The following is a 23,366-nucleotide window of genomic DNA, read 5'->3' as shown; positions in this document are numbered from 1 at the left end:
CGTCTGCTCTGGACTCGTCTTTAAAGTAGATGTAATGAGTCTAATCCGCCCCGTGTTCAGAAATAGCTCTTGTCTAACCTGCTTTTGTGTCCTTGGCTTTTATTTTGACTGCTGGGTCTCCTTTTCGTTTGTTTTGCTGCAGAGGAGGTGGCCAAGCTGCAGAAGCATCTGGCCCTGCTCCGGCAGGAGTACGTGAAGATGCAGCAGAAACTGGCCGACACCGAGCGGCGATGCGCCGTGCTCGCCGCCCAGTCCCCGGGTCAGGGCCCGTCCGGCCCCGCGGCCACAGACACCTTCATCAGCCGTTTGCTGGACATCGTGGCCGACCTCTACCAGCAGGAGCAGTACAGGTGAGAGGTTCTGCAGGTCACTGGGATCGAAGGAGGTGTGTGTGTGGTTCTGCTTAGTCAGCGCTCTGACAGACATTATTCTGTACTTCTGTGGAACCACCAGCCTCCTGCTGAGATTAGGAAAGAATGGGTTTGGAATTCATGGTTCTTGGATCCAAAAACATATGAAAATAAGATCTGCATTTATAAACTACTGGTACTGATGAAAATTTAACAAACCATTACTTTAACCCTTAAAGACCCAAACGTCCGCCTTTAACCCTTACAGACCCAAATGTCCACCTTTAACCCTTAAAGACCCAAACGTCCACCTTTGACCCTTAAAGACCCAAACGTCCACCTCTAACCCTTAAAGACCAAAACGTCCGCCTTTAACTCTTAAGGACCCAAACGTCCACCTTTAACCCTTAAAGACCCAAACGTCCACCTTTAACCCTTAAAGACCCAAATGTCCGCCTTTAACCCTTACAGTCCCAAACGTCCACCTTTAACCCTTAAAGACCCAAACGTCCTCCTTTAACCTAAACCATCTACTGATCTAAACTGTTTAATACCTGTTGATCCACTAATCCTATCAATCCATGTCAATAATTGGTGCAAAATACAGTTTTTCATCTTTTCATGTTCATCAGATATGACCATATTTGAAAGTTCAGAGGCTCCGTAGTTACCATGGAAACACCGTCGTCTTCTACAACATTGATTCCCCAGTAAAATCCATGGAGTTGGATCAGTGACAGTGGATGGACACACTGGGTTTATGTTCAGTTAATGATAGTTTGGACTGAAAAGGACACTGTTTATTCAGTCTTTTGTCTGTTTTTGATATAATAACCTTTGAATTTACTCTGTGCTTTTATGAACATTTACATGATCAGTGAAATAAATACAGGAAAATACCTGACTTTCACTTAAAAAATGAAAATACAGAGGATAATATAATAAATGACGATAAAACACTTAAGAAAGGTTAAATAGAGAGAAATGTAAATTAGTGTTATTACCAAAAAAGTAGCACTGGGTCTTTATGGGTTAAATAGTAAAAGAAATGTATGTATTTAAGTCATAGTTGGTTATTGGTCTGAAATTATTACTGTGTTCTGTGCGTTCTTTTTCTTCTTCCTCATCTTTGTCTTCATCTTTTTTGTCTTCTTTTCTTCCTCTTTTTCTTTTCTTCTTCTTTGTCCTTCTGTTCTTCTACTTCTGGTCTTTTTGTCTTCTTTTTGTCTTTGTCTTCTTTTGTTCTTCCTCTTTTCTTCTCTTCTTCCTCTGGTCTTCTTTCTCTTTTGTTCTACTTTGTGTCTTCTTTTCATCTTTTGTTCTTCTGGTCTTCTTCTGTTCTTTTCATCTTTTGTTCTTCTGGTCTTCTTCTTCTGTTCTTCTGGTCTTCTGTTCTTTTCATCTTCTGTTCTTCCCGTCTTCTTCTCTTCTTCTGGTCATCTTCTGGTCATCTTCTGTTCATCTTCTGTTCATCTTCTGTTCTTCTGGTCTTCTTCTTTTTCTTTTCTTCTTCTCTTCTGGTCTTCTGTTCTTTTCATCTTCTCTTCTGGTCTTTTGTTCTTTTCATCTTCTCTTCTTCTGTTCTTCTTTTGGTCTTCTTCTTTTCTTCTTCTGGTCTTCTGTTCTTTTCATGTTCTGTTCTTCTGGTCTTCTGTTCTTTTCTTCTTCTGGTCTTCTTTTCTTCTGTTCTTCTTCTGTTCTTTTCTTCTTCTTCTGTTCTTCTTCTTCTGGTCTTCTTCCAATAATATTAATTTCTGTGTTCTCTCTGCAGTGATCTGAAGGTCAAAGTGGGGGGGGAGAACCTCTGTGCCCATAAGTTCGTGTTGGCCGCTCGTAGTGACGTGTGGAGTCTGACCAACCTGGCCTCTACGTCTGAACTGGACCTAACTGGTGAGAAACTGGTCCCATCTGTGCTTCATACTGGTAGATGAAACTGGTCCCATCTGTGCTTCTTACTGGTAGATGAAATCACAGTTCACATCCATGGACCTGCCTCAGCCTTCTGTCCATTTGTCCACTTCAGGGTAAACAGATGGTCAAATATTTAGTTTTGGACGGACGTATTCGTGTCTGTCAAAGTTCAGCACTCACTCAGACAGGAGTTCATGTTTTGTTTTGTTTTTTTCTTAGTAAAACCTCTAGTCTGTTTTGGTGAAATTTAAGGAAGTACCTGAGAAATATTAACCCTTAAAGACCCAGGGATGTTTTTGTGGCAGTTCCAAAATATTTTTTTCTTTATATTTAACTTTTGTTGAGTGATTTATCACCTTTTATTCTAATATTATGTTCTTTATTTTGCATTTTTAACTGAGAATCATGTGTTTTCCTGTATTTAATTCACTGATCATATAGATGTTCATAAAAGCTGCAACTAAAGTGGAGGGTTATTAAATCAGAAACAGAGAAAACTGAAGAAAAAGTGACTTTTTCTTTAAAATCTATAATTCACTGAACATAAACTAATGCTGCATTTCCACTACGTGGAACCAGCTCAATTCGGCTCGGCTCGACTCGACTCTGGTACCAGGTCCTACTCCTGGCGACCGTTGCCATTACAGGCTACTACGGACTTTACATTACCTGGACGTCATAACGATGCAGCGCATTACTTCCGTGTCATCTGCTCAGAGAGTGGCTGATAAACTCGCTCATTTCGTGTTGTCTTGTCAAGCTCATGCTGAATTTTTACGTCTGAACCTCCGCAACAAACCATGGTGTAGTTCTGCGGGCTGTTATCATGTGGATTAACCTACCGCTATATTTACTGTAAACTTCCACATCTGTTTGTTGTAAAACGGCGGGTCCCAGAGACGACTCTTTGACCGATCAGTGGTCTGCACTGTTTATACGTCACGTTTTAGTATCTGCTCCCCAGTCCTGGAGCCTTGGCGGAGGTGATACCAAAAAAGTAGTACCGGGTACCAGATTCCAGGCCCTTTTTCGTAATGGAAATGCAAAAAGGCCGAGCCGAGCCGATACCACGTTGTGGAAACGTGACATTAGTGTCTCCACCCACTGTCATTGATCCAAACTCTATGGTTTTCTTATTTTTAACTTCAAGTTTGTGGCTTATTTTGTTGCTTGTCATTTTTTTAAAATTTATTTTATTCATTTGTTCCTTACTTTGTTTTGTTCATTTTCTTGCTTATTTTCTTCATGTTATTTATTATTTTGTGAATATTTTGATTTCATTTGTGTTAATTTTTATCCATGCTCCTTCCTATTTTGTTGTTTTATTATTATTTTTGTTCATTTTATTGGTCATTTTGGCTGTGTTTTTTGTTCATGTTAATTATTTTATCCCTTTTTTTTTTTTTTTTGCTTTTTTAGTAAATTTTTTGCTTACTTTTTCCACACTATTATTTTGTAGGGTTTTTTTTTATTCATTTTGGTTCATTTTATTTATTCTTTAACATAACCTCAGTGTGTCCATCCACTGTCATTGATCCAACTTGATGGGTTTTACTTGTGAATCAATGTTATTTATAACTTTTGTTAATTTTATTTATTATTTTATTCATTTTTGACCATTTTCTTGCGTGTTTTTTTTTCCCTTCAATTTTGTTCAGTTTGTGGTTCATTTTGTCAAAGTTACTTATTACTTTGTTGATTTATTATTAATTTTTGTTCATTTTATTCATTTTGTTGCTTATTTGATTCTTTTTTTTTACTGTATTTTCCAATTTTTTTTTGCTAATTTTTTCACTTTATTTCTTATTTTGTAGGTTGTTGTTGTTTTGGGTTGTTTTTTTTTTCTCAATTTTATTAATTTTCTCCACTGTCATTGATCCAACTCCATGGGTTTTACTGGTGAATCAATGCTGCAGAAGATGACAGTGTTTCCATTGTAACTATGGGGCCTCTAAATGTCCAAATGGGTCATATTGGATGACCATGAAAAGATGAAGAACTGCATTTTACACCAATTATTGACATGGATTGATAAGATTAGTGGATCAACAGGTATTAAACAGTAGATGGTTGTGGTGGATGTTTGGGTCTTTATGGGTTAAGTGTCTTTAAAACAGCCAAACACACACACATTATTATTTAACACACACATATTCACTTCCGAAGTGTAAATAAACATTAGCTACTTATGAGATTTGGATTGTTTTGCATAATAACATCTTCCCTTCCCTTCATCTGCCTTGTACAATGTATCCTAAAGAACATATGATACTGTGTCTGTGTGAAAATGAAGACCACCGTTGACCACACTAAGATTTTGACAAAAAGAAACAGTTCCCAACATTCTGACTCGTCTGAAACATAAATCCCATAATAATGTGTTTGGACACAGTCTCACACTGTCCAAATCACAGCTTCCCTTCAGTGTTTGTACTCAAGGGCATCTTAATAAAAAGCAGATTTACTTGTGAATCTGTTGCTGCGAAGACAACAAGGACAGAATCACCTGTAATTATCTGTGTGGAGTTAACAGCTGGTTGTCAAGGGCAACGGCTTGGCTTCATGAATCAGGGACGGATTCGCTGTGAGTGTTAGGGTCGCACGTGTTGGAATCATTAGTGTTTTTGTCCGTCTGCACCAGGGATGACGTCAAACTCATATTAGTGCAGGTTCCACTTTCAGACCAGTATGAGCTCAAACCAGTAAAAGAATTATAAAATAGTTTTTATTGACTTTTTCAACGTTTTCAAAGAACGGACCCAAGTACATATCCCCCCCGCCCACCTGTAGATAATAGAAAATAGTTTAATTAGTATGTATTCGTAAAATGGTGAATTAATGGTGTGAAATCGCATCATTGAACAGAAAAAAACATGACAGTCAAGGGTCATTTACATTTATTTACATTCCAGGAACAACTCGAACCAATAAAATAAAAACATAATAATCTATCTATAATGTCAACTCTAGCTGTTTGTTTTAGGGTGAAAAAAAATAAAATTACATAATGAAAATGTTCACATCTATAAACTATACTTTAGAATAGAACAGAATAGAATGTCTTTATTGTCATTGTACAGGTTGAACGAAATTAAAAAAGTGCAGTCGTCCTAGATGTCATAAAAACGTATGTAAATATGTGAATAACATGAACAACCTGAAATTTCTTATGAAAAATAAGTGTAATTGTTCCAATATTCAGCCTCATTTTATCATTTACACATGTTCATTCTAATGTACAGATCACAGTAGATCTACAAATACACACAACATTTAATAACAGACAGAATATTGGAACTATTCCACTGATTTATATGAAGGTATTTCAGGCTCGTATTTGTTCAGCCTATTCTTTTTTTTTTTTTGTGAAATGGTGGTTTGAAAATGTAAATATTTTCACTTTTTTTTTTTTTTTTTTTTTTTTTTTACAATAAAACTAAGAGAAAAATTTGTAGTTGTCATTATAGGTTATTATGTTATTAATCTATCCCCAAAACTTGATTTCAGGGATATAATGGTTTTACCCCAAACACCTTCAGATCTTCTTGGCGTTTTGCCGATAACTCGGACAGATTTGGTTGGATTTCTTCTCCTTGATAACCACCATAGTGAAAGAACCCTATGGAGTTCAGCTTCTGTCAGTATTATCAGTCATCCACATGGGGGCGCTGTAGTTCAACATCAAGTTTTTGGACATAAATCAAGCAATAATCAGCCGATTCAGATCAAATGTGGTTCATACTGATGTTCTTCCAAATGTCCATGTTCTACCATCCAGAGTTCATATGGGCACATTTTCATTCAATAGGTGGAAACTTGGTTCTCTGACCTTTATTCTGCACTATGAGGTTCATGTAGTTCATATCAATGGTCTAACAATTATTGTAGATAGGTTTATATATAGCAGAGGATTGGGGGGATTTCAGGGATATACCCTTGATGTCAGCCCTCAACAGTGTAAACCTCGTTATTTTACTAGTCTGACCCCCTTTAGATCATATTGGTCTGAATGTGGAACATGAACTAACATGATTTTAACATCATTCGTTGTTAATATCTTCAGTGTCATTTTTACATTTCATAAATTCATGACATGGGCCAGATTGGACCCTTTGGTGAGTCGGTTTTGGCCCCCGAGCCGTATGTTTGACACCCCTGGTCTACACTATAACTGGTTGAGCTGTGTTTCCAAAATGCTCAGTTTTCCGGAGGTTAAAGTGTTGAAGATTGTTGTTGGGGTTATTGTTGTTGTTGTTGTAAATGCAGGAAAATGTGTCGTTAAATCTAAACCGTACTAATGTGTTCAGAGCCTTAAATATCTGCGTTTTGTGTTTATACTGTGGATCCAGGTGGTTTGTGAGTCACATGTTCGTATCCCTGACCTCATGATGTGATGGATTTGCAGATTGCAAGCCTGAGGTTGCCACGGCGATGCTCCGCTGGGCCTATACAGACGAGTTGGAACTCAGCGAGGACGATGCCTTCCTTATCGACCTGATGAAACTGGCCAATCGCTTCCAGCTCCAGCTGCTCAGAGAGAGGTGACCTCATCAGTGCTGTAACCCTTTTAAGACGGTTGTGTCTCTGGTGACACATTTAACGTTTTACATCTTTCAGATACCGTAACTCCTGAAACGATCCCACTATTGACCCAATTCCAACAGCATCTTTTAGCTGAGATTGGGTTCTTTCTATTGGTCTATAACACATTAGGGTAGAGGTCTGCATTGGCTGAGGGGGAGGGGTGGAGCAGAGAGCAGCAGAGTGCAGTCACTGAGAGAGACATGGAAGATTTTTATTACTATTATCAGCGTTTTAGCAGTGAATTCTTTTAAATAATTGGATATAATAGTGATAGAGCTGTTTTGGAGTGTTCTACTAGTGTGTTTTGCTGCTTGTTTTGTCGAGTTTTGCTGATTTTTTTTTTTCCACCTTTTTAGTCCAACGGTCCGAAGGGTTTTGATGGACTGTTGGTATTAGTTGTCGTCCGTAAACAGTTTTTCCAGAATCATCTTCTCTGAAACAGTCAGTCACAATGACTTGATATCCATTGTGGAACATCTCTGGGGTAAAGTCTACCAAGGTTGTTCAAAGTATTGGGAAATATGAATTTTTGAATTTAAAAAAAATCCCCATTGGTTTATAATGGGACACATTTCAAAGTGCTATAACTTCAAAACAGTTGGAGATATTGATATAATTACTATTGACAATAGATAGGAAGTCACATATGGGCTTTCATTTGGTGCCATGACCTTTGACCTTGAGTAACCTTGAAAGGTCAAATGAATGTCAATGTTAATGTCTTTAAATATGCTGTTGGACTACAGGAGCCTTGGTCCTATTTTTATTTTTCATAGTTTTTCCTCTGTATTTTCTGGTCTGTATAATTGATTTGATAGTTGTATTATATCTGTAAATACTCTAGAAATGTCTGTACATTTGAATATATGTGTAAATCTCTATGCAGATCTCTCCAGAGCATACACAGATGCAGTGTATGTATTTGAATCAGATGATTGATGTTTTTGTCCGTGAAATGAGGGACTCTGTCTACAACTAGACACAAAGTGAACACAGACTATCAACAGGATCTAAATGACACCAAAGAACCAAAAAGAACAAGAAGAACATGGATACACAATGATCTAGAACAACAACAATATTTGAACACATGGAAAATAGAGGAAAGTTTATGTCTATAATCTCATAAAGTTTCATTATCAGCATTTACAGTTGTTTTTCATTGTAAATATGAAAATTCAAGTTGATTTTTAAGTTTGTGTTTTTTTTTACTATAACACACTGTTTTAAGCATTTATTACATATGATAATGATAATTAAGGGACAAATATTGAAAGTTCAGTTCTTCCTGAAGAAAAGGTGCAAAAGAATTGACTAAAAAGACATTTTCAGACACTTTTTTATTGCAAAAGCATAAATAGTTTTAGGCCTGTTATAATGGTGGTCCTTATGGGGTTAATAATGATTCTTTATGTGCATGTGGACAGATGTGAAAAAGGTGTGATGTCATCAGTCAATGTGAGGAACTGCATTCGCTTCTACCAGACAGCGGAGGAGCTGAACGCTACCACTTTAATGAACTACTGTGGGGAGATCATTGCCAGTCACTGGGTAAGCATTTATTTTCTTCTGTTTTGACATTCATATTCGAAATAAATACATCAATCAATCAAAAGCATTATTTATAAAAAAAAAAAAAAAAGTACTTTTGTCATGTTGTCAAATGTATGAAATCATCAAACAATGCAGTAAAATCCAGAAAAGTCTCTATTACACAGCAGTCCTGCTTATCTTTACAACTAAAAAGTAGAAAATGACTGAAATGTTTCTCCTGCTCCTCCTTCTCCTGTTTTTATTTGTTGTTTTATTGGCATCAGATCTGAATGAATGATGTGACGTAATGGTTAAAATCACTATTCAGTTTGACCTTTGACCCCATGACAAGAAGCAGAGCAAACAGTTGGAAACATCTGATGTGTGTTGAATCAAACCGGATAATTTCGGACATTTTTGTTCATTTTGTTGATTATTTTATTTATTTTGTTGATTATATTGTTCATTTTTGATAATTATGTTGTTCGTTTTCATTCATTTTGTTTATTTTGTTAACTGTGTAGATTATTTTTTCACTTTGGCTCATTTTGTTGATTATTTTTTGATTTTTGTCCATTTTGGTTTTTTTGTTCAGTTTGTCATTATTTTATTTATTTTGTTGATTATGTTGTTCTTTTTTAAAATTATGTTCATTTTCATTCTTTTAGTTGTTTATTTTGTTCATTTTGTTTTTTCATTTTTGTTCATTTTGTTTTTTTTAATTTGTCGATTATTTTATTTATTTTTGTTTTTTATAATTTTGTTCACTTTTGTTCATTTTGTTGTTTTTTGTTTTGTTCAATTTGTTAATGATTTTATTTATTTTTTGATTGTTCATTTTGTTAGTGAATGTTAATGTTCAATTTCATTCTTGTTTGTTTTGTTAATTGTGTTTTTTCATTTGTGTTCATTTTGTTGCTTATTTTGTTCAATTTGTTCATTATTTTATTTATTTTGTCTATTTTTTGATAATTTTGTTCATTGTTGTTATGATATTCATCTTCACTCATTTTGTTAATTTTGTGTATTTTTTCAGTTTTGCTCAATTAGTTGATTTATTTATTTATTTATTTTTTGGTTAATTTTTTTGTTATATTGTTCATTTTTGGTCAATTTTGTTAATTATGAGCATTTTCCATTCATGTTGTTGTTTATTTTATTTATGTTCATTTTCATTCAGTATGTTGCCTTTGCTCCACACTGAAGTGAATCATTCAGCAGAAGAAAACATTGTCTTGAGATGTTAGTTTTTATAAAATGTGTTTCATGTGTTGATTTTTTCCATCTTGTGCCCGTTGAGAGGTTTTATTCTTGGCTTTTGTTTTTTCATTGAATTAATATTTTATCAGGATGATCTGAGGAAAGAAGATTTCAGCACCATGAGCGCCCAACTCCTGTACAAGATGATCAAGTCCAAAACAGAATATCCTCTGCACAAAGCCATCAAAGTGGAACGAGAGGACGTGGTCTTCCTCTACCTCATCGAAATGGACTCACAGGTCAGTGTCTTACAGATCAGATGATTATAGATCATTTTTATTATCCCATCGGCTGATTGGCTCTGAGCTATTATGGGGGTGTCGTCTTTGTCTTTGCTTGCAATTTCTTCAAACAGCTTCTTCTTTAGGACAATGTCTACAAAGTTTGTTCACGGTTTTCACAAATGTTGATTTTTGAATTTCTGACAAATTTTCAAAATTTTCAAAATTTGCCTTTATTTATTATTTTGTTTATTTTTTGTTAATTTTGTTATTTTGTTTATTTTGTTGATTATTTTGTACATTTTTTTGTTGAAATATTAAAAATGTGCCTTTCCTTCTAATGGCCCATATTTTGATGGTTTATAACATGGAAATGGTTAGTGATATCTATGTATTTCACATTGATAACTAGTCGCTTTTCCGTTGACTGTCAAATTGTGTGAATATATCTTGTGCATAAAAATTTACCTAATGGAAAAAAACGACAGTTTTGCCAAAACTCTCGTTTTCAAAAAGTTTTTGCGCTGCCAAGAGGTGGTGTTTTGGGCGTAGTGAAATTGGTATATCACGCAAAACTGCAATGGAAAGACCTTTTTCCGCAACTAGAATCACATGAATAAAAAAAAATTAAAAAAAATGGACGTTGACAGATGTTAAAACAAGAGAAGAAGAGTTTTAAAACAAACGTGTCTGTATGTGTGGACACACCAGGAAATTCAATCATTTTTTTATTTAGTACGAGATAGAGGGGTAATATATAATAATAATAATAATAATAATAATAATAATAATAATAATAATAATAATAATTAGAAGCACTCGGAGAGTGCAGACCTCCGCCAAGGCTGATCAGTGGCCCCCCCTGTGGGACCCCCCCACGCCAAGGAGGTTATGTTTTTGCCAGGGTTTGTTTGTTTGTTTGTCTGTCTGTCTGTTTGTCTGTCCGTTAGTGTGCAACATAACTCAAAAAGTTATGGACAGATTTTGATGAAATTTTCAGGGTTTGTTGGAAATGGGCCCCCCCGTGGGCCCCCCCACCCCCGATCACCACCAAAATTTAATCATTTCTTCTTTATCCCATTTCCAACAAACCCTGAAAATTTCATCCAAATCTGTCCATAGCTTTTTGAGTTATGTTGCACACTAACGGACAGACAAACAGACAGACAAACAAACAAACAAACAAACAAACCCTGGCAAAAACATAACTTCCTTGGCGGAGGTAATAATAATAATAATGAGTAAATCTGTAAATCAACACCATATTTACGTTTGTTGATGTTTGTGGAATGACTTCTTGTGTCATCTCGCGATAATAAATCAACAAATCATTGCAGTTGTGATTTAATGGAAAAACCGACATTAAGCACTTCTGTTTTTTAGACATTTAGTAAATATGGGTAAAGTTTTGTGCAGATGTCCAATAGAAAAGCAACTACTGATAGAAGTCATATGTGGACTGTGATTGGATGAGTTGAGTTCTCCTCCAGTGAAAGTCCCACCCACTTCTGTTGTTGGATTGATCTGCATCCAGACCACAGGACTGGAACATAGAACAGAACCTGACAACCTCACACATTCAACTGGTTCTGATCCACACAGAACAGACGCTGACAGACAGGGACACTGGAGACTATATTTTCATTATAATTGAGAGTTAACAGACATGTTTCCCTTTTGGTTTAGTTACCGGCCAAGCTGAATGAACTGGACAACAATGGAGATCTGGCCCTCGACCTGGCGCTTTCTCGTAAATTAGAGAGTATCGCCACGACGCTGGTGAACAACAAAGCTGACGTGGACATGGTGGATCAGAGCGGCTGGAGCCTACTGCACAAGGCCATACAACGAGGTGAAGAAGAGAAACCACCAGTGGCTCATTGTACAGAACAGGGGTGTCAAACATGTGGCCCGCGGGCCAAAACCAGCCCGCCAAAGGGTCCAATCTGGTCTGAGAGATGAATTTGTCGAAGAAATGAACAGTCACTGATGTCAGAATCATTTTAGTTCAGGTTCCACATTCAGCCCAATATGATCTAAAGTGGGTCAGACCAGTAAAATACTATCATAATCATTTGTTTTTTGATAACACCAAATATTAAAAGCAAACAATTAGAAAACAGCAGCAATGCTGGAGAGGATGTAGTCACATGAATGCCAACCACTCATATATTTTGGACATGTGTAAAAATGCAAATGTTTAGGAACCATGATGTTCAGACAATGGAGAACATTTTAAATTATAAAATTCCAATGGACCCCCAGACTATCTACCTCGGTCTAATACCTGATGATGTAATTAAAAGGGAAGACACTTATTTTAAAATTTTCATTTCTGCCAGCAAAAAGGTAGTCACAAGGAACTGGTTAAAAAAAATGACCCTCTTCGACCACAACAATGGCTGGACGTTATAGAGGAAATATATACCATGGAAAAATTAACATTTCATCTGAGGATTAAGATGGGAACTTTTAAGTGAAGATGGGAGAAATGGGCCATAGTCAAGGACACTAATTCTTGTTATCAGATCAAGTACGGAAAAGCAGTCGAATATATAAGGAACAGCATCCCCCCTTGTTGTATTGTGTGTGTTGTTTTTTTTTTTTTTTGTTACTGCACTGTAAAAGTGATTTAAAACATTAAAATAAAAAGTAAAAAAAAAAACCAAAACTATCATAATCCCTAATAGATAATGACAACTCAAAATATTTGTCTTCGTTTTACTGTTAAAAAAAAAAAAAAAAAAAGTAAAATTACATGAACATATTCACATTTACAACCTATCCTTTCACATAAAATGTGAATAACCTGAACAAATATGAATAACCTGAAATGTCTTCATATAAATGAGTGTAATTGGACCAATATTCTGCCTGTTATTAAACGTTTTGTGTATTTGTAGATCCACTGTATCTGTATGATAGAATGTACATGTATAAATGATAAACTGAGGCAGAATGTTTTTTTTTTAACTTTTTTTATTTGACATACACATACAAACACACATCCAACAAACATTTAGGAGATGTATAGCAATTAGAGCTTCCTTTACTTCACACCATCTCAAATTTATGTTCCTTTTTTTTTTGTCTTTGTGAGTAACAGTCAGTAGCTTATACTTAATTTACATAGTTCTCACAGTCCATTTTTCAAGTCCTGTACACATAAAAAGCAGAAAAAGAGGAAAAAAGGCAGAATATTGATAAAATTGCACTTATTTTTCTTAAGAAATTCCAGTTTTCATGGTTCATGTTATTTTTTGAAGGTTAATTTGTCGATTCAAACATTTTCATAATGTACTTTTACTTTTTTTGCTTTAAAACTGAACAGAAAAGTTTGTAGTTGACATTATTTCTTGATTATTCTGTTGTTATCGTACTGGTCCGGCCCAGTTCAGATTATATGAAACTATATGTAGAACCTGAACTAAAGTGAGTTTGACACCCCTGGTCTACAATAAATATATTTTCTTAAAAGTGAAGTGAATTATTGTCACCCAGTGCAGTATTCAGTCCACATCAGGAGTATATTCGGCCTCAGTGTCCATCAGGAGGAGGTGGGAGGAGCCGGAGGTCCAGGCTCAGATGGATGTTCTTGACCTTTGACCCTCCTCTTCCTCTTCTGTAGGTGATGAGTTCGCCTCCATCTTCCTGATCCGCCACTCGGCACAGGTGAATGCGGCCACCGTGGGCGCCGTGGAAACCCCTCTGCACCTCGTCTGCTCCTTCAGCCCCAAAAAACACTTGGCGGAAGTTATGAGTGGCATGGCTCGGATCGCAGAGGCTCTGCTGAAGACTGGAGCAAACCCCAACATGCAGAACAGCAAGGGCAGGTGGGTGTCTGCAGAATAGGGGGGGCGTATAATAACTAACTATAAATAATGACAACTCCAAACTTTTATCCGTTTTAGAGAAAAAAGTAAAATAATATTATGAAAATTGTTAATAAATGTTTACACATTATCCTTTCAAAAAATGTGAATAACGTGAACAGCCTGAAGTTTTTTTTTTTTTTTTTTAATTTTAGAATACTATACCTCAACTTGTCATTTCTACATGTGTATTACAGATCGTAGTGGATCTACAAAGACACAAAGCACTTAGTAACAGGCAGAATGTTAACATTTTGGAGTTTTGAATTTGTAATTGTTATTATAATTTTATTTTCCTTTAGATCACATTGATCTGAATGTGGAACCTGAACTAAACTGATCTGAATTTGGAACCTGAATTAAAGTGACTTCAACACCTTGACTATTAAGGGCTTCACTCTTACTTTTACACTTTGTAAATTCATCCTATGGGTCAGATTGGCCAAAGCGGCACATAGACCTTATGTTTGACACCTCTGTTCTCTCTCTTTTTTTTTTTTTTCTATTGACATTCTGTATCAGACATTCGCATTCAGTTCATCCTATTTATATTTCATACATCTGCTCTAAATGCCAGAATAATATTTTTGTTTTATGTCAGATAACCAAATAAAAGAGGAAAAACTATGAACAAGTAGGGAATGATCTTTTCCATACAACACAATCACTGATTTTGGACACCTCTGTTCTAATTGAGTTGTTTGGGGTTTTTTTTCCTTCCAGAACTCCATTACATGAAGCCGTGGCGTCGGGGAACGAGCCGGTGTTCAACCAGCTCCTTCAGTGCAAACAGTGCGTGACTTGTTGTCATGACGACACACCCTTTACAGACAGTAATTCACAACATTCTGATTAAGAAAACGTCCTGACTGTGTTTTTAACGTTGTGTAACTGGTCCGTGTCGTCAGGCTGGACCTGGAGCTCAAGGACCATGAAGGCAGCACGGCGCTGTGGTTGGCGCTGCAGTACATCACCATGGCCTCGGACCCCTCTGTGAACCCCTTCGAGGACGACGCACCTGTCGTCAACGGAACCTCATTTGACGAGAACAGTTTTGCAGCTCAGCTCATCCAGAGAGGAAGTAACCCCGACGCCCCCGACGCCAGCACAGGTACTGCCCTTTTGATTAGATTGGATTAGATTACATTACATATAATTAGATCAGATAGAACATCACACACTTTCTACTTCCATCTTCATGAATATGTAACTGATGTGATTTGTCAGATTTTCATCGACTCGTCTGTGTTTTTCTGTGTTTTGTAGGAAACTGTCTGATGCAGAGAGCAGCCCGGGTATCCAACGAGGCCGCTGCTCTGTTCCTCGCCACCCATGGGGCAAAGGTCAACCACGTCAACAAATGGGTGAGTGTCAGGTTTAGGTTGAATTGCAGCAAAACTGGGTCATAGTTTAGATAAGAGCAGTGTTTGGACTTGTCTGATGATCTGAAGAAGAAGAAGGGTAATGGATTTAATTTGAATATTAGAATTCCACCTAAAAATGAAATGTACCGTATCGCTGAGGCAGGAATTCCCTCAGTTTCACATGCTTGTCGACTCTTGTGTTTTTGGATAGAAATGCAAAAAGGAATCCATTACTTATGAACTATTAAAATAATTGGCTGTTTTTAATGTTTCAAATTCTCAGATTCCGTCTTCTGAAATGTGAAATTGAAGTTCCAGTAGCAGCACAACACCAAAAGTACAATATGAGAAATATTATAAGAAAATAGTAATAACAATAACTATTAAAAAACTATTTAAAAAAGTGAAAAAACAGGATATTACACATTGGAAAGTACTAGTAAAAACATGTTTGACTTAAAAAATATATATGTCGACTGGGGACCAATTTCTATTATTATTATTATTATTATTATTATTATTATTATTATTATTATTATTATTATTATTAATTTTATTTTTTTCCCCCTTTTATTTCTTTTACTTTGAATTCCCTCTGTTAGATATAGGAACGGTCTGTGATTTAGTTTGGTTTTACTTTGATCAGTTAATGGTAGAAAACCCTCTGATGGAGGTGTTGATGTGTCGCCATCATCATCTACATCATCTACATCATCTTCATCATCGTCACCGGGTGCTTGTGGTTTCAGGGTGAGAGTCCTCTTCATACGGCGTGTCGCTGTGGCTTGGCCAGTCTGACGGCCGAGCTGCTCCAACAGGGGGCCAACCCCAACCTGCAGACTCAGAAAGCCCTGCCCGATGACGTCGTGGGCGTGGCCATGCAGACCCCCCTCCACATGGCCATCGCTCACAACCACCCCGACGTGGTCTCCGTCATCCTCGAGCAAAAAGGTGGTTTAAGGAGCGTCTTTTACTTCTGCCACGGGTTTTATTAAAGGTTCAGTGGGGAACATTTAGACACAATTGCAGAATTTGAATTTAATAATGTTTTCATGAAAGTTCACATCATTATGTCTTCATTACTGTAGAACAGGTTCCACATTCAGACCAACATGATCTCAAACAGGCTGGACCAGTAAAATAATAACATAATTACCTATAAATAATGACAACTCTAAAGTGTTCTCTATGTTTTAGAGTGAAAAAAGTAAAATTACATTATGAAAATCTTAAAATCTACAAACTATCATTTAAAAAAATGTGAATAACATGAAAAACGTCATATTAAGAAAAATAAGTGTTATTTTAACAATATTCTGCTTCAGTTTATCATTTCCATATGTACATTATAACTTACAGATCACAGTGGATCTACAAATACACAAAACATTTAATAACAGACAGAATATTGGTAAAATTACACTGATTTTTCTTTAGACATTTCATGTTGTTCATATTTGTTCAGGCTCATGTACTTTATTGGAAATGAGAATCAGTTCTCAACTAACTGGTTAAATAAATAATAAACAAATACCCTTTTATACACTAAAAGAAAGAGAAAAATTCAGAGTTATCATCATATGTTATGTTATTATTGGTATGTATATGACCCTGAACTAAAAACATTTTTATGTATTTGTTTTATTGTATTTAAAAAACAAGAGAGAGAGAAGTTTGTAGTTCTCATTATTTGTATGTTTTTATGTTAGTATTTTACTGGTCTGATCCACTTTAGATCACAATGTTCTGTATGTGACCCTGAGCTAAAAAAACTGACACCTTTAATTGTTAATATTTTTTGTATAATTTTGTATTTCACAAACTGACCCCACTGGTTGGATTGGACCCCTTGGCGTGCTTCTTTTGGTCTGTGGGCTGTATGTTTGACACCCCTGCCCCAGTTAATTCCACTAAATGTTCCAGACTGAAGCTTTAGGATAGAACCCTGGCAGATGCACAGACCGTACTTATCGTCTTTGTCTTTGTGTTCGTACGCAGTGGTTTGGACTCATTTATTTGTTGCGTGTTTGTTTCAGCCAATGCACTTCACGCCACCAACAACTTCCAGATCATTCCAGACTTCAGCCTCAAAGACTCGGTGGACCAGACAGTGTTGGGCCTGGCCCTGTGGACAGGTATTCAGCGTCACAGCGCTACAGCGGTGTTAAAGGGGGGATCGCTAAGTGAACACATGTGGTCTGTCCTGCAGGTATGCACACCATAGCGGCCCAGCTGTTAGGTTCAGGGGCGTCCATCAACGACACCATGTCCAACGGACAAACACTGCTGCACATGGCCATCCACAGACAGGACAGCAAGAGCGCCCTGTTCCTCCTGGAGCATCAGGCCGACATCAATGTGAGGTAGGTAGGATGGACAGACGGACGGGGATCCCTTCCTGTTATGGTAGGTAGGACGGACGGGGGTCCCTTCATGGTATGGTAGGTAGAGTGGATGGGGGTCCCTTCATGGTATGGTAGGTAGAGTGGATGGGGGTCCCTTCATGGTATGGTAGGTAGGATGGATGGGGGTCCCTTCATGGTATGGTAGGTAGGGTGGATGGGGGTCCCTTCATGGTATGGTAGGTAGGATGGATGGGGGTCCCTTCATGGTATGGTAGGTAGTATGGATGGGGGTCCCTTCATGTTATGGTAGGTAGTATGGATGGGGGTCCCTTCATGGTATGGTTGGTAGGACAGATGGGGGTCCCTTCGTGTTATCGTAGTCACTGCATCAGCAACAAACACACAGATCAGTGGAAAATGGGCTACAGCACTTAGTATATTTTTTTATTTTTAGGTTATTGTATGTTTGATGTACAGAAAATGTGTGTGTGTGTGTGTGTGTGTGTATGTGTACACTGCTTGAGTAATTAGGGTATTTTTATGCTTTTCAGCATGTTTTTTGTGTATTGTAATTTGTAAAAAATATTTGTTTTTTTGTGTGTGTGTGTGGGGGGTATTTTAGTCCGTTTTGGTGTATTATTCTATGTATTTTTTTGGGCATGTTGGTGTATTATAACTACCTCACCTGTTTGACTGTTATTTATGTGAATGGAAAGTCTGAAATTTTAACAAAGACGGCAAGAGAAATGTCCTAAAAGTTAGAAATTAGGATTCATCAAACCTGCAGATGCACAACTTACGTGTTTCTTTGCGTATTTAACATTTTTTTAATATAAATTTAGTATAGATTTTCTTTTTCTTTTTTTTTGTTTTTCTTCAATATTTTAGTGTGCTATTTGTGCATGTTGGTCTATTATAACTATGAGGCCTGTTCCTGTTATTTATGTGAATGGAAGTCCAGTCTCAAATTTGACCAAAGACGTCTTGAAATATCTTAAAAAATCATCACTTCATCTTCATCAAACCTGCAGATCCACTGTGTGTCCAGTATTTAGAATACCATGAGATTAGATCTGAGCCGATGGGTTCTTCAGTATTATTAACCTGTGTGTCCAGGACTCAGGAGGGACAAACAGCACTCCAACTGGCCATCAGTAACCAGCTGCCTCTGGTGGTTGACGCCATTTGCACACGAGGAGCTGACATGTCTGTGGTGGACGACAAAGGCGACCCCCCGCTGTGGCTCGCATTGGTCAACGGTCTGGAAGATATCGCATCCACACTGGTGAGAATTCACATTTCACACGTCGTCAGTCAGTAAAATTTAACTGTAGCACATATTGGTTCTGACAGATCCACTGAAGACGTGACAGGAAATAAGGGCTTACAGAGATGGGAGGAATAATAATAATAATGATTAGGATGAGGAGGAGGAGGATGATGATGGTGATGATACACTATAAAGGTACCTATAGAATCTTAAAGGGGGGGTCAGAGGTTCATGGTCTCACCTCGATGTCACCAAATCGGAGACCAATGTGCTCTCTTCAGTAGGGCTGTAAGAAAATATCGGTTCTGCAATATATTGTGATTTTTCATTTCACGATACTGTATCGATATTAAAAAGTACTGTATCGATATTTTTAGGTATTTATTTAAATGCAGATTTTGTGGAGGTTCATTTTTGTTTTTTGTTTTTCCTGATTGTTTATATTTTCTTTATTATTATTTAACACAGTTTTATTAAATAATGGTTATTTGAAGCATCCTCAAAACACTTTTTACCGTCTGAGGCAGATGGTAGTTCCTTTGGAAACTTGGAGAATTAGAAAAATTTTGTGATATAGCATTAGATCCTGTTCCGATCAAAAAAAAAAAAATGTGTTCAGTATTTGTGCAGATTTCTGGTGTAATTCAGTTCTTCCAGGAAATAATCCTCCAAAAAAAAGAAACAAACAAAAAGTTGCCTTTTTGACAGTATCATGATAGATCGTGATATATCGTATTGTGATTGTAATATTGTGACTTGTATCGTGTCGCCAGATTCTTGCCAATACACAGCCCTACTCATCAGTGTAATCTCATCTGAATGAAACCACAGCACTTGTTTTTTTTTCTTTTTTTTTTTTTTTTTTTAACCACAGCACTGTAGTTTTTATTGTGATCAGAACATTACATCAGTAAATGGTATCCATGGTAACCATTACTAAAGCAGCAGGTTTGACTTCTTATTAATGAGCCCATTTCCATGACCATATAAATCCAATAACTGTTATTAATCAGATAATTGTGATAATCAAATCTGATGCGTTTACATACACTTCGAAAATATGATCATCGATAAACCCTGGTTTAGATGTTTCAGTCCTTTTATCAGATTTCATACGAGTACGTACGTAGTGACGATAGAATTCAACTGTTATCGTCTTCCTGTCACTTCCATTTTTCTGTGATTTTCTTCTTTTTCCACATGTTCAGATGTAACAGAACTAAATGGATCAGATTAAGCTGTAAACATGCATAAAGACATCGGAGTATTGGGGGGCAAATCCAGGTGTTAATCGGATTTATTATAATCAGATTACTGCTGTTGTCTGGTAAAACAGATCAGATTATACTGTTTATATGATCAATAATAATCGTTAACTCCATAAATCAGATGAATGTAACCGGGCCTGGTGTTAAAGTGAACCTAACCTTTACGTTGGAGATGTTCCATCTGTTGTGGAACATGGGAACCATCTGGAACGTGTGTGTTGTATGTGTCTGGTCCTCAGGTCCGTCATGGCTGTGATGCTACGTGTTGGAGCTCAGGTCCCTCTGGGTGTCAGCAGAGCCTCCTGCACCGAGCGGTGGATGAAAACAACGAGGTCACCGCATGTTTCCTGATCCGCAGGTGGGTCTGTTCTCCATGTTGTTCAGCGGAAACATAAACTACAGCCTGTGACTGTATACACTGTATACACTGTATACACCCAACCCTCCAACAGAAAAAATCAACTACAAGTACAAACCGTTGACACAGCCTTCAAAAATAGATCAATCTGTCTGTGACTCAAAGCAAGTTACACATTTTAAAAGCCTTATTGTTATTTTCTCACAATTTAACCTCAACAATATGAAAACATTTTTCTTTTAATCAGTTTAACTTTTTGTACCAGAAATGTACAAATGTGGGAGTGAGTTTGTTGTGAACTTCAATATCATTCTGTGATAAATTACATCAATAAACCTTATACCAGGGATCAAAAAGCTTTATCATCTAAAGAGCCATTTTTGACTCGAAAATGAAGAAATCAATCTGAAAAAAATATTTCAACCCATCTACAATTTACCATGAGGTGGATGCTCTGCTGTAGACTATTTGTAATTAGTTTTTTTTTTTTTTTTACTTTTCCATTACAATAATTATGTGATCCACTAATCCTATCAGTCCATGTAAATAATTGGTGTAAAATACAGTCCTTCATCTTTTCATGGTCATCAGTTATGACCATATTTGGACGTTCAGAGGCTCCATAGTTACCGTGGAAACACCATCATCTTCTCCAACATTGATTCACCAGTAAAACTCATGGAGTTGGATCAATGACAGTAGATGGACACACTGGGTTTATTTTCAGTTAATGACTGATTGGATTGAAAACGACACGTTTTCTTTATTTTTCTCTGTTTATGATATTATGACAATCAGCTTTAATCTGAGCTTTTATGAACACCTACATGATCAGTGAATTAGATATTAGAAAATACATGATTTTCACTGGAAATCTGCAAAATACAGAGGAAAATATTACAAAAAATGGTGATAAATCACTTAAGAAAAGCTAGAGAAAAATTCATTTGGTAGTTGACACAAAAGTCATGCTGGGTCTTCATGGATTAAACAAACTACAAATAAAAACAAATTTAGTATCTTGTATTGAAAGTACTATGATACACATTTTGGTTGATATGCGGTCCAAAGAAGATTTTATTCCATGTGTAGTTTGCACATTTTTGCAGATGGACAATGATGAAATAAATTTATGCTGACAAAAATGTTAAAAAGTAGTAATTCATTCAGTTCATTCAAAATGTTTATGTTTATTGATGAAGACACAGTGAGACATGGAGGACTGCAGACCCCTGCCTTATACCATGGAAATATGAAAAATAACTGATTAACATGATCATAGTAACCAGCCTTATTATTATTATTATTATTATTATTATTATTAATAATAATAATAATAATAATAATAATAATAATAATAATAATAATACTTTTTTTTATCAGTAAAGTGACTGAATTCCACACAGTGAGTTACATAAGTATCAGTGATCAGCTGATTATATGTGTTTAATAAATATATAAACACATATGATCAGCTGATCACTGATCGGTGTTGCATTTATCGTCCTTGTGTGTGGTTCCTTACATCATCCCTTTGATGTCCTGTCTGTGTTTCTGCAGTGGGTGTGACGTGAACAGTCCCCGACGACCGGGGCCCAACGGGGAAGGAGACGAGGAGGCCCGAGACGGGCAGACGCCCCTCCACCTGGCGAGTAACTGGGGTTTGGAGGAGGTGGTGCAGTGCCTTCTGGAGTTTGGAGCCAATGTCAACGCACAGGTCAGTCCCACTGCCGTACTGGGTCTGCTAGGTTCCACTGGGTTCCACATGGACATTCTGACCTCTGTCAAAGGAACAGGAGGTTCTGAGTAACGGTGTCTGTGATGTCAGGACGCGGAGGGCAGAGCTCCCATCCACGCCGCCATCAGCAACCAGCACAACGTCATCATCCAGCTGCTCATTTCCCACCCGGACATCCGCCTGAGCATCCGCGACCGCCAGGGGATGACGCCATTCGCCTGCGCCATGACGCACAAGAACAACAAGGCAGCGGAGGCCATCCTCAAGAGGGAGCCAGGCGCCGCTGAGCAAGTAATCAATCAACCAATCAATCAATCAGCCACATTTTATTTATTTAGCATCAAATCATAACAAATCTTTTTTTTCCAATTCTCTTTTTATGAGGATTTTCCATGGTAAAGTCATAACACATGCACATGCACTGATAGGTTAATTGGTTAATCTAAATCACCCATAGGTGTGAATGTGAGAGTGATTGTTTGTCCCTATATGTTCAGCCCTGTGATGAACTGGCGAAATGTCCAGGGTGTACCCCGCCTTCGCCCATAAGAGGCTGGGATAGGCTCCAAGCGACCCCCGTGAGCCTAGTGAGGATAAAGCGGGTTCAGAAAATGAATGAATGAAAATCATATCAAATCTTTTTTTTTTTTTTTTTTCAATTCTCTTTTTATTCGGGTTTTCAGGATTAAAATCATCACAAATCTTTTTTTTTGTTTTTGTTTTTGTTTTTTTCAGTTCTCTTTTTGTTAGGATTTTCCATGGTAAAATCATAATTTTTTTTTTTGATTTCTCTTTTTATTAGGTTTTTTCATGGTAAAATCATAACAGATCTTATGTCATGACACTTTACATTTAGATGATGATGAGTGACGTCTTATCTTTGTTGTTTTTTGATCAGAACTTGGTTTTATACAAGTGAAGCGTCTACTATCTGCTAATCCACTGGTCTGTGTTACATTAAAATGATTCTGACTGGAAACAAACAGACCGGGGTTTAAGGAGAGAAGACAAATAAATATAGGCAGACATGTGGATGCACAGCAAACTGAACTAGAACTGTTAAAACTAGAACTGCTGTGACTAGTATCACTACCAATAATTAGTACAAATACCCATAACGATGGATCATCTACTACTGCAGCTGTTAGTACCCATTGGAGAATATGTTCTGAAAAAAGATGTATAAAAACCTTATTTTCCACAAATATAGAACCAATGACCACAAGTACAACAGTAATAGTTAATGATGGGATGTTATCATTCGTTCTCTTTTTCATAATTTAAGGACTGAC

General features: G+C 36.9%; 1 protein-coding gene across 2 annotated transcripts in view; it reads left to right on the top strand.

The window, feature by feature from the left end:
- The window catches only part of ankfy1 (ankyrin repeat and FYVE domain containing 1), a 38,547-nt gene that overhangs the window by 6,000 nt on the left and 9,181 nt on the right, over positions 1-23,366 (top strand). For both annotated transcript variants that reach the window (XM_030154635.1, XM_030154636.1), the window contains exons 2-18: positions 143-350; positions 2,122-2,240; positions 6,667-6,802; positions 8,273-8,396; positions 9,728-9,877; positions 11,546-11,711; positions 13,488-13,692; positions 14,455-14,523; positions 14,640-14,842; positions 14,998-15,095; positions 15,845-16,046; positions 17,132-17,230; positions 17,305-17,458; positions 18,557-18,725; positions 20,218-20,336; positions 21,897-22,053; positions 22,165-22,365. In XM_030154635.1, coding sequence (XP_030010495.1) covers positions 143-350; positions 2,122-2,240; positions 6,667-6,802; positions 8,273-8,396; positions 9,728-9,877; positions 11,546-11,711; positions 13,488-13,692; positions 14,455-14,523; positions 14,640-14,842; positions 14,998-15,095; positions 15,845-16,046; positions 17,132-17,230; positions 17,305-17,458; positions 18,557-18,725; positions 20,218-20,336; positions 21,897-22,053; positions 22,165-22,365 — 2,579 coding nt within the window. The remainder of the gene's footprint in view (positions 1-142; positions 351-2,121; positions 2,241-6,666; positions 6,803-8,272; positions 8,397-9,727; positions 9,878-11,545; positions 11,712-13,487; positions 13,693-14,454; positions 14,524-14,639; positions 14,843-14,997; positions 15,096-15,844; positions 16,047-17,131; positions 17,231-17,304; positions 17,459-18,556; positions 18,726-20,217; positions 20,337-21,896; positions 22,054-22,164; positions 22,366-23,366) is intronic.

The sequence above is a fragment of the Sphaeramia orbicularis genome, chromosome 14, assembly GCF_902148855.1.
Source record: "Sphaeramia orbicularis chromosome 14, fSphaOr1.1, whole genome shotgun sequence".
NCBI lineage: Eukaryota > Metazoa > Chordata > Actinopteri > Kurtiformes > Apogonidae > Sphaeramia > Sphaeramia orbicularis.
This window is presented reverse-complemented; position numbering and strand designations above follow the sequence as displayed.